General features: G+C 32.6%; 2 protein-coding genes and 1 non-coding gene across 3 annotated transcripts; 2 read left to right on the plus strand and 1 right to left on the minus strand.

Moving 5' to 3' along the window:
- The first annotated feature begins 5,413 nt into the window (after positions 1–5,413).
- LOC110884470 (gamma-interferon-responsive lysosomal thiol protein) lies at positions 5,414–8,197 on the plus strand. Its single transcript, XM_022132180.2, has 5 exons — positions 5,414–5,717; positions 5,800–5,865; positions 6,641–6,781; positions 7,683–7,775; positions 7,870–8,197. Exons 1-5 carry the CDS (start codon positions 5,454–5,456, stop codon positions 8,050–8,052), a joined length of 747 nt encoding a protein of 248 aa, XP_021987872.1. The 5' UTR covers positions 5,414–5,453; the 3' UTR covers positions 8,053–8,197.
- Positions 8,198–9,041: 844 nt separating this feature from the next.
- TRNAS-CGA lies at positions 9,042–9,123 on the plus strand. The gene has a single exon. It is a non-coding gene; the product is annotated as a tRNA-Ser (tRNA).
- Positions 9,124–9,328: 205 nt separating this feature from the next.
- LOC110881018 (protein NODULATION SIGNALING PATHWAY 2) lies at positions 9,329–10,771 on the minus strand. The gene has a single exon (XM_022129406.1). The coding sequence runs from the start codon at positions 10,769–10,771 to the stop codon at positions 9,329–9,331; it is 1,443 nt and encodes a 480-aa protein (XP_021985098.1).
- Between the last annotated feature and the right edge of the window lie 1,515 nt (positions 10,772–12,286).

Below are 12,286 nucleotides of genomic sequence, written 5' to 3' on the forward strand. Positions count from 1 at the left end.
AAATGCCTATGGTTTGGTTGCTTCCTATGTGGTGTCACATGTTAATAGCCTTGCAACCCATTAACAACATGATACATACAAGAATACTTGATTTATACAAGAAAACATGATACATACAAGAATACTTGATTTATACAAGAATACATGATACATACAAGAATACTTGATTTATACAAGAATACATGATACATACGAGAATACTTGATTTATACAAGAATACATGATACATATTTCCATATAACTTGACAAGAAAATGATTTTAAATTCGTTTTCTCAACAATACTTCAAAAACCGGTTATTCAAAACGATTTATTTCAAATCTTTTACAAACAAACTATGAACTCGCTCAACTTTATGTTGATTTTTCGTATGTTTCTTTCTCAGGTTGCATTTCTAAGACAAGGCACGGTTGGAATAGGTGAACCATGTGGAGTCGAGTACTTAGCGAGCGCTCAATTTCTAGAAGTCTTAGCTTATATTTGCTTCCGCTGTGCAATGAAGATACCGGTCTAGTCACGCCAATGCTCAGATATTCGGGGTGTGACAGATTCTTCCCTAACTCTTCCAGAAAAGCTTTCAACCATATTGGTTCTTTGCTAGCCTTAGCTACTGCCATGTATTCAGCTTCTGTAATAGATAAAGCCACACTTTTCTGAAGTCTGGACATCCAACTCACCGTTGTTCCTCCCACTGTAAAGACATCTCCCGTAGTGCTTTTAAATGTCTCTTTACAGCCACCAGGTTAGCATTTGTATAACCTTTAAGAACCACATCCTTTCCTTTAAAACAAAACCCCATCTTTGACGTACCTTTCAAATAACAAAGCACCCCATCTTTGACAACTCCAACTGCGTGTGCTATGTCAGGTCTCATGCATACCAAGCATACATTAGACTTCCTACAACAGATGCATAGGGAACTCTAGCCATATCAGCTTTTTCTTCTTCTATTCTGGGACACTGATCTTTAGTAAGCTTGAGGTGACTTCTTAAAGGTGTGTTTCTAGGCTTGGTCTTCTCACTGTTTATATACCAAATCTCTCTAACACTTTCCCGATGTATCTCTCATGGGATAGTGTCACTGAACCATCTTTCTTGCTTCTGGTTATACCCATCCCGAGTATCTATCTGGTTGGACCGAAATCCTTCATCTCGAATTCATTGGACATTTGTTTCTTTAACCTGCTGACATATTAGAACCTGCAATTAACATATCATCAACGTAAAGTAACAATATGATATAAGAGTTTTTGAACTTCTTCAGATAACACCAATAGTCCATCTGACATCTCTTGTACCCTGATCTTTCCATGAAGTTATCAAACTTCATGTACCACTATCTGGGTGCCTATTTAAGACCATACAAATTCTTCTTCAATTTGCAGACCTAGTTCTCTTTCCCAACAACCTTGAATCCCTCAGGTTGTGCCATATAAATGTCTTCAACTAAATTTGGGGAAAGTATGAGGATTTGGCTCAAAATTGTTGAAATCATGTTATTAAAGAAGAGGGAAGAACGACTTGAGAGAAAAGAAAATCCAATAAAAAAACTCAAAACTGAAAGTTAAATAAATCGATAAAAGACCAAATTACCCTTACTTGATTAAAGCTAACATAAAATTTTAACTTGGTTAGTGCAAAAGGACGAAATGTGTAATGTGTTTTGCAAATAAAGGATTTTGGCTGTAATTATTAAAGTTAAAGGCTATCCATTGCAATCCGATACAAACATAAAGGACAAAAAGTGTAATTTACCCATGAAACAAAGTGATAGGCTAAATTAGATGAAGTTGGGAACGTAGCTTGCATGGGAGTTATTTGTTGATGTCAAAGAACTCTTTCACAAAAGGATTGTTGCATAATATCAACCAATTTACCAAAGTACTCTTTGGGTTTTTTTTTTGTTGTTGCATGTATTTGTTTTCAAACACCAGCATGGGCATCCGGTTTGATTCGACCGACCCAACTTCATGTCGACCCGTTTGTCGAGCCCAACCCATATGATCGTATTTGACCGGAGTAAACCAACGGCTAATAATTCCGGGTCAAAATTGTTATTATGCAATTGTAACCCGAAATTTTTATGCAACAGTCCTTTTGTGAAAGAGTTCTTTGACATCAGCAATAACTCCCATGCAAGCCACGTTCCCATCTTCATGTCGACCCGTTTATCGAGCCCAACCCATATGATCGTATCTGACCTAAGTAAAACAATGGCTAATAATTTTGAGTCACAATTGCTATCAAAATCTCTAAGGTGAGTGAAATGCTTTTTTAAGCATTTTTGTTACTTATATATGAAAATAATATATTTCTATGTTTTATGTAGAATTTGGGAGAGTACGTAGAAGTGGTGAAAATCAAGCCGAAGTGAAACGCGGTGAAAAGCATTGGGAGGTATCACTTGATAACGTAGTTGCACGTGTCGGGTTTGGCAAGTTAAAGGTGTTCCATGTTACCATGCAACTGGTTTTATTGCTTTCAATAGGGAGGTAAATTAGGAAAAATATGTCGACTCGTATTTCACTATCGAGAAATTTAAAGAGACTTATGCTCTAGAAGTTGATCCGATGTCTGCAAAGGATCACTGGTTACACATTGATACCGAGAAAAAGATATACCCGCCTACTATCAAACATCTGCCAGGAGACCAAGAAAGAATAGAATTGAAGCAAATGACGAGTCCAGAAAAAGACATAAATGTTCATGTTGTGGTAAGTATGGACACCATGAAAAAAGGTGCAAAAATACGACTTCTGAAGATTCTAGTCAACATCTATCATCAAGTAAAAAAGGACGAGGAAAAAATACGAAAACTTATCAAAGTTGAGTCATTGGTTTTGTTATTATAATTTGTCGGCATTTGTTTTTTTTTTTTTGGATTTAAAAACTGTTGACATTGATTTTTGGATTGTTTTTTTGGCATGGTTTTTTGGTCTAGTAAGAAGTTACAAATTTAGATTTTGTTTTGTTTTGTATACTTTGGTGATTGTGGGAAAAAATATTACAGAAAGTAAATCGGTAACATAAGGCAAAAAAATGAAAAAAGGCTTAAAAAACGAGTTAAAAAACACAAAAAAATGGAAAAAAAATATTTAAACTGGGTAAATATGTAATTTTTATGGTTTAGTTAAAAAAAGGATAAAATAGTCATTCTATAACCTATTTTTAATGAAATGGGTATATCTGATATTTCTAACTTTTAGGAATGAAAATATGTAATTTAATTTTTGACTTAGGTAGATTAGGGTTTGCAATTCAGAAAGGGCTGTCGGCGCAGCTTGTTGTCCGTCTACCTTCTATTTTGATGTAACTTGACAAGTATGAATGAAATAAACTTTGTTTGTGTTAAAAAAAACTTAAGTAAATATGTAATTTATTAAATTTGTATAGGGATATATCTAATTGCTCTTAAAAAAAAAACTAACTTTTTTTATTAAAAGGTATCATAAAAGTCAACAAGTTGTAACTAAAGTATCTATGTGCTTTTTAACAATAAACTCATACCCACTCTACACCTATATCTAAATCTAATGCTTGATGGTGAATGTGTGTGTATAACATATTAGATGTTTTGTTTATTTATTTACTTTGAATAGAGAAGGGAGCACTTTTTTTTATTAATGTTTGACGGTGAAAGCTATACGATGTTTTTTTTCTTTTGATAAATTTCTTTTAATCTTTATCCTCTGTAAGATTTGAACCTAAAATCTTTTTCGTCTAAATCCACCCAAATATTTAAAGGCTTTATATTTAATAATGGACTACCACCCCGGTAGTATATAGATGTTTTATTACCTAAGCATAGAAAAAATAACAAAAATCACGTAGGTAAAATCTCAAGTGACACAAAAAATAATTCGGTCGTTCAAGATGTTTCATCTTTTATTTTTAATGCAATTTTTTTTTGAGAAAGTGTGATCATAACATATTTTTTTTATATATTTTATGCACATTTTCAATGCAATTTTTTTGAGAAAGTGTGATCATAACATATTTTTTTATATATTTTATGCACATTTTCAAAAATAGCTGCCGTGAAATAACATTTCTACTACCTTTAAAAAAGTAAATATTTATTATGCGTATCTCTAACTTTGTCCCTGAATAAATAAAACCATGTATTTGGAATCAATATGATTTTAGCATATATTCAACCCAACCCTTCAAAGTGCAAGTTGGAAAATAAATGAGTACTCAACTACCAAACCAATTAAAATTTATTGTAACGGATCTACGATATATCAATGCATTCCTGTATAAAAATGAATAGTAAATAACTATTCTTTGAATATTAGGTTATAACAATAATTTGTAACGATTTGTATAAAAAGTTATTTGTACCAAAAAAGTAAATGTATTTAATTTTAAATTTTGTGTATTATTTTTCTAAAAATAACGTACAAAAGGTAAAGAAAAATTATAACGATGCATAATAACAGAAAAGAATAAAAAGTTATTTGTACCAAAAATGTAAATTTATTTAATTTTAAATTTTGTGTATTATTTTTCTAAAAATAACTTACAAAAGGTAAAGAAAAATTATAATGATGCATAATAACAGAAAAGCATAAAAAGTTATTTGTACCAAAAATGTAAATTTATTTAATTTTAAATTTTGTGTATTATTTTTCTAAAAATAACGTACAAAAGGTAAAGAAAAGCACTTTTTATTCTTATTTAAGCCTAAGTATGAAGTACTTACCAAATTTAAATACACGTTTTTAAATGCTCCATGCCTTTTTTTTTTCTAAAAATAATGTACAAAAGGTAAAAGAAAAATTATAATGATGCATAATAATAGAAAAGCACTTTTTATTCTTATTTAATCCTAAGTATGAAGTACTTAACAAATTTAAATACACGTTTTTAAATGCTCCATGCCTTCTTCAACACATCACATGTAATGATAGTTAGTACATGTTGGATGCTTTTTCCTCTTTTTTATTATTCTTACTATTTTTAAAAATATAAACAATAATAATACTTATATTTTCATCTAGCTTAAAGAAAGTAAGACACTAATTCTTATAAGAAAACTTGAACTATCAAAAGAAAATTGTCATTGAGCATATCACTCGATAAACTTGATTTACCTCTCACGTGACGAATTTAAAATTACTTAACATGAACTATTTAGATTGCTAAATTATATGTGAATAGTAGTATAATTTAACAATGCAAATAGTAAAAAAAATGTGAATAGTATTAACTTTTTCTGAATTATGTTTATAGAAAAAGATTTAGCCATGATATTATATCTAAAACCATTTACCTAGGAAATAATGAAATACACATCATATTGTGCAATAAAAACTTACACATTATGTATTCAAAGCTGCCATTTACACCATACTCAATTATTTTACCACCAAAAAAGGTTGTTTGTCCCAAGAAAGCTACATATGGAAGAAATTGTGAACCACTTGTATAAAAGGGCAAAGATATCATCATATGCAAGTCTCAAGAAAAGCTATGGCTTCATTGCATAAGATTCTGGTGTTGCTCTTCTTGTTGGCAATGCCAAAATCACATGGTGTTGAAGATAAAGTGAAGGTCTCATTGTACTACGAAGCCTTATGCCCATATTGTGCTAATTTCATTGTAAATCAGCTTGGGAAAGCTTTGTTTCAATGGAATCTCATCTCCATTGTTGACCTCAAGATGGTTCCATGGGGAAATACTCAATTTGCTCCTAACAATGAGTGGATTTGCCAAGTAAGTGCAACTTGTACATGTTTTGGTAATAGTTACAACTTACAAGTTTAATATAATTTGTGTTGAATTTTTGATTTTGCAGCATGGCCCTGATGAATGTGAGATTGACATAGTAGAAGCTTGTGCAATTGACTTGTTGCCTCAAACGGTAAGATTAAAGTTAATTTCGTTATTTTAATAATTTTTAGGTGCCTTGTAAAATAATATGTTTCCAATAATTTGAATTCTAAATGATTAATATTGTTTGATTATTCATTTGGTCATAAGAGTTTATTATATTCTCCTATACATCAACATTCCATTTTTGGCTGTATCATAAATTTGATCATTTTACATACCAAATCTATTCCTTTTTTGGCTGTATCAAAAAATTTGATCATTTTACATACCAAATCTTCAAAATTCAAATGTAACGATTTTTAGAGTAAATTCATTTGGTATGTTCATATTGCAAGTTTGCCATTTTTTAGAAATTACTATCATATATGTAATCTTGAAAAAAATGATTGAACCTTTGCTAATTGGGAGCGTAAATGTGCCACTAAGGGTGAAGGGGGTGCACCACTCATGAGTTGGGGGGGGAAAATTGTACCCACCCAATCATAATATGTCATGTCATTTCACCCTCTAATTCTCACCTCTTGCCCAAAAAACATAGGGGTGGTTTCGCTCAACCCATTTTATTAAAAAAAAAAAAAAAACAAAACATGATTGGTTGCGCAGACGTTGGGCCCTACCACTACCCCCTCTCCCTCATTACCCGCACGCGACAACTCTTCCCCGCACACCTCCTTCCCCGCGCGGCAAAAAACATAGGCGGCGGTGTTCCCTTGCGGCAAAGGGGCTTGCCGAACCCCCTTGCCGCTTCCACCCCGTTCACCCTAAATACATGTTATAATGCTAGTGATGCTTGTTTTTAACAGGGATTAAGGTTTAAGTTGATTGAGTGTATTGAAAGCCTGAATCTGCAAGGAAGGCATGCTGAATGGAAGTCATGCATGAATTCACTCAATATATACCCAAAGCCTATCATGGATTGCTACCAAAGTAGAAAGGGTGTTGATGTAAGTACTTCTCATTCCCATTTTTCATCATGTATATGTAAAAAAATTAAATTATGTATATGTAAAAAATTAAATTTATCGGGTATACCCATACAAACACCAACGAAGACTCACTTACAAAACTATTTTTATGGTTTATATTAGTTATTAGCCCTTTGGTATTAGGTTTAGACCTTTAGTGAGCCAAATACTCAATTTCGTTAAGGCCTAAAGTCACGTTTTTTTTCAAGCTTGAACATGGTACACGAATTCTCAGGGCCGACCCTGTTAATATGCATCACTTAATAACATATGACTCTAAGACTTTTAATAACCATATGTGAATAGCTATTTTGGTTAAACATGTTACCAAAATAGCAATTGACTTTTCTCAACTTTTTAATTTTTTTTATTATTATAAAGTTCTTTAATAAACAAAATCCAATCAATACTACACAAATGGAACATCTTTGTGAAAAACTTAGCCACTTTTGTCTCGATTAAACAACGCCACAAAAGTCTATTACATTTGTGCCGATTAGACTAACAACCAATAACACACTGACACAACACACTGACACATGCCATTATTGGCACAAAACTTGCCATAATATGTGTCATTGACCAAATTTGATACACCCGTTTTGTTTTTATCGGATGTAATGGATAATCACTTGTAAAGATCGGATTATTAAGTTTTCACAAAAATCAATGACTATTTGGGTAATATGTTTAATCAGCATAGGTTTTCATATGATTTCTCTTTAATTTGGGATATATATATATATATATATATATATATATATATATATATATATATATATATATATATATATATATATATTATGGTTTGAAAAATATTATCCAAATATTTGCTGATTATTTTTTTATAATAAGTATGATTTATGTTTTGATGGTGCAGCTTGAACTAAAGTTTGCTGATGAGACACTCAAACTCAACCCTCCTCACAGATTTGTTCCATGGGTCATTGTCAACAATCACCCTCTTCAAGAGGTCAATCTCTCCTCCATCTTTGATTGATTTATATATGTATGTGTATATTATTAGTATTACTATACTCACACACAGATAACAACAAATGGTACAGGATTACCAGAATTTTGTTGGATATATCTGCAAAGCCTACAAGGGAGGAAACAAAATACAAGCTTGTCAGCAACACCTACTTGACACCAATTCTTTCAAAGAGGCAAACTCTAGCGGTGTCTGCTATCGGAATGAAAACGAGCACACTATGCCATTTAGCTATAACTTCCAACTGAATACATAATGTCGATCGATCTAAGTACTATAGCCTAATTGTTCTTGATAGAACATTCAAAATTTAACAAAATGATTTGAATGTAATGCATCTAAATTAAGCTTCAAAAACAAGCTTGTGTTGGTTAGCATCAATGAAGAGGTTCTTTTTTATATTTAAGAAATTATTTTTTGTAAGTAATGTGGTTAATATAAATTACTTGAAATTCTAACAAACAAAATATTTACTTGGGTAAATAGTGCAACTGATCCAAAACACACATATATACTTTGTTTTTGTTGCTTGGACTATTTGTAGTGGGCGCTAACCCATGCCACTTCAACCTTTTGGGCCGCCAAACACCACGCCTGGGGGCGCCATGGGTTTGACGGATGTGAGAGAGACTGAAACAAATTTTATTTATTTTTTTTAATTTTTGAGCCAATCACCATTAGCCACATTACCCACATTTTTATTTTCTTTAATTTGTTTTAGTTAAACTACTACCTACTTTTGAAAGTTAGGTTAGTGAGAACCCCACTAGCTACATGACAGTCACTTTTACATTTTTTAGTTAAACCATTACACATAATCTTAGAATACCTGTGTAGTTACAATTGTGTCTTTACAACACTTGAAGCAGTTTTTCGTCCTTTCGAGCCAGTCAAAAGCTTGTAAATATCAACAACTCAGTAGAAGGTTTGTGGGGTCTAAGCTCCACGACCACTCTTCGAGTCAAGTCAGTATACAAGTTTCGTAATGTATGTATTAAGTATAAAGAATCTTTCGTAAAGAAACATAAGTATAGTTTAGTGTGTAGTTAGTGATCGAGTTTGCTATATATTAAAAGAAGTGGGAAGTTCCATAGATAATTTGAATCATTTGATACAGGTGATAACCGGGTCAACTTTATTGGGCTAGTCAGGGTCAAAGCCCATCGAACAAGAGCCAGATTGGGTCTTAGGACTTTGATTGACTAATATAACAAATATCTTTATCTTTGAACGGCCTACATGAGCGTCGATATGTCCGAGTGGTTAAGGAGACAGACTCGAAATCTGTTGGGATTTGCCTGCGCAGGTTCGAATCCTGCTGTCGACGTTTCTTTTTTTTTTTTTATCTTTTTTTTATTTAATACAGTTTTATTGTTTATATATGTGTTTGTATCACAATTGTTCAGTTTATATAAGTTCAAATGATCATATTTCTTGTATCAAGAATCCATTTTTACATATACCCCATCAACAATAACTAGTTTATGTACAAATCTGTATATTCTAAGCAACAAATTCTGAATCTTCTTTATCTACACCCAAGCAGAAACTTTCACAAGTGGAACCCCTCTCCATTCCAACACCATTTCATTAGCATCCCCCCCTTCAATTCGGATTCCATATTGACTCTCTCCTTCCTTCACCAATTCCCTTGCTTCATTCCAGCTTTCTATACTCATCTTTACTCCTTTCAACCCGTCCAAACTCGTGTTTTCGATTCGCTCTTCCCACTTTTGGAACCAAGATTTTGATGATATAAAAGGTGCAAGAAAAAGGGTTTCAATAGCTATTCTTGCTTCATTGAGATAACTAGGAAAACCACATTCTATGGATTCGTATAACGCTTTGTAATGTGCCAAGTTGTTGTCGAAAAACGAAGGATAATCCGAATGGTTTCCCATTCTTTCGCCTTCCTCGCCATCGCCAAAAGTTATGATCCCTTGGTTTTGTGCTAAAACATGTTTTGCTACGTTTAGAAAGTCGGTAACTTGATTTGTTTTTCTTGTCTTTCCCATATGTGGAAGGCCAACCATACAATTAAACACGACAAATTCTTTCCCTGATTTTCTTCCCTCTATCAGATTCACCAATTGTCCAATTTCAATCTCTTGTACCTTTAAATTTAGACCAAAAGTTCTTGCAAAGTTGCAAAGATGCCACCTTGTTTGATGAAATTGTGAATCTTGATCTTGATCAAGTTTGATGCTTGTGATGATCAAAGATTTCTTCATTTGTGCTATGGCTTGTATGACTTGTGGCCACTGGCTTCCTTCACCAGGGTCAAAGTCAACTATGTGGACTGACTCCACATGGGCTGGAACCGCTTCAAGAATGGTTGAATTTGCTGTGAAATGGGCAAACCGGCCGTAAGGGAAGATGTCATAGAACACTCTGAATGCAATCTTGAAATTTCTCATTGATTCTTGGTTAATGTATTCTTCTTGATTTTCGCCAAACAGTTTGAAGGCTATGCGATCAAGCGTTTGACCAACGGGGTTAATCTTTTCTCTTATGCATTTCACTATCACTTTTGCAAGCTCTGTCTGTCCCGTTGACATGCCATCTGCATAGGCCTTTAGTAGATTCTCGAGTCCTGTTTGTGATTCGGGTTCTATGACATCATTTGATTCTTCCATGGCATCAGCAGCAACTGTGATAATCGATTGAATCTCTTCTGATTCTCGATCATTATCATCATCATCATCATCACATAACCATCTGCACACATCATCAAGTGTGTTGATGTTCTGTGACTCATTGTAAACGGGTGAAGGGTCTTGCATCTGATCATATTCCAACAATGGATAATCATCACATCCATATAACCCTGATGAAACTATTGAGTTTTCAGGGGTACTATTGATTGAAGAAAAAATCTCATGGTGTTCGCTTTCACAATAATATGAATTTGAATGAAAATAAGATTGATTTGGCCAAGAAGTTTGAATTAGATCTTTCGATTGCATCATCATCATCTTGTTGTTCTTCTTGATGATGACTTTGAAAATAATCAGAGAGAACTCAATGCTTATGAGTTTTGATGATTTTTGAGGTGTTTGTTATGTGTTTATATATATCCTTTTCCTTGATAAAATTCAACAGAAAAGTTAACTTGGATATATTAATTAGAATTTGAATTAAGTTAACTACCTAGTCATTATCTATGTTTTGGACTTTTCTTAAGGTTGGTTAGTGATACCCATCATTTTTATATTAAACTTTTAAATCCCTATCAATTATTTTTCTTAGAAACTACACTTAAATAAGTCACCTTTTAGTATTTTTTAATGCATTGGAGGCTGTACATCACTTCTTATATGAAAAAGGTCGAATAGATTTGACTTGAACTACATGCCTTGTTAAACTTACAACTTACATAAAAAATATGTTACTACAAGGTTGTTATTTTGCTTTTTCTATATAGTGTTGTCATCCAATATAAAAGAAACAAATATTTGGATAAACATATCTACCGGTAATTGGGTATACCTTGCTGGTTGAATGATATTGTGTCTACTTCATGTTTGTGGGGTCCCTAGTAATTCAGTTTGTTTTTTCTAGTATTCATTTTATGAATTTTGCTTAGATTATGTTCACATAATGATACAATATGAATAGTCTTTGGTTTCCTACAAACTCTTTCTTGTTATAATCTTATTATTTTATTATGGGTGATAGTCATGAAATATTTTAATAAAGTTTAATGTGGTTTGAATTTTCAAAGTTTGGTATTAGTGAATCAAAATCTATTTTGAGATATGGTTATCATCTCTAATATCTTTAGGAGTTGTATGTTATTCACAATTCCCTCTATTAAAATAAAATATTTTGATTTGATAATTTCTTATATTGTCTTTTGTTTCTTGTGCCTTCTAATCTTTCATGTTTGTGTGTGTTTTCTTATATGCTTTGTATATATCCCCTTGTTGAAAAATGTTCACATAATTTAAATGTGTGTGCAAAATGTTAGAATTTGATGCAAATTAACTACTTAAAGAGATCACTTTTGGTCTTTCCTTAGCTGTGATCATTGCTTAAATATTATATTGTTACCTTCTCAATCAAGAACAAAGAATCTTGTTAGATAAACATTCATGTCTATTCAGGAATTATTCTTTTTGGTTAAATACAATTTATATGATGATAAAAACATATGGAAATATTTTTATTGAATTAAAAATGTCGATTACGTCTACTTCTTCTGCCATTTGTAAAAGAATATATGTGTTTAGTTTTCTTGTTTTCAATCATAGGGTCGGGTCAATGACGGGATCATGCTGGGGCTGAGATTGGGTTAAAGACCCGAGTTCGTTGAGTGAGTGGAGACAGATTGGGGATCTTACGAACTTGTTGCAACAGGTTAATCTGAAGGAGGAAAATGATGACTGGAAACGGGAGAATGCCTCTGGTGAAAGGTTTTCGGTTAAAGAACTAAGAAGGGAGATTGTTGCAGCTGAGTCGTAGGGGGATATGGACATCCGGCACTTTTA

The sequence above is a fragment of the Helianthus annuus genome, chromosome 10, assembly GCF_002127325.2.
Source record: "Helianthus annuus cultivar XRQ/B chromosome 10, HanXRQr2.0-SUNRISE, whole genome shotgun sequence".
NCBI classification, from domain to species: domain Eukaryota; kingdom Viridiplantae; phylum Streptophyta; class Magnoliopsida; order Asterales; family Asteraceae; genus Helianthus; species Helianthus annuus.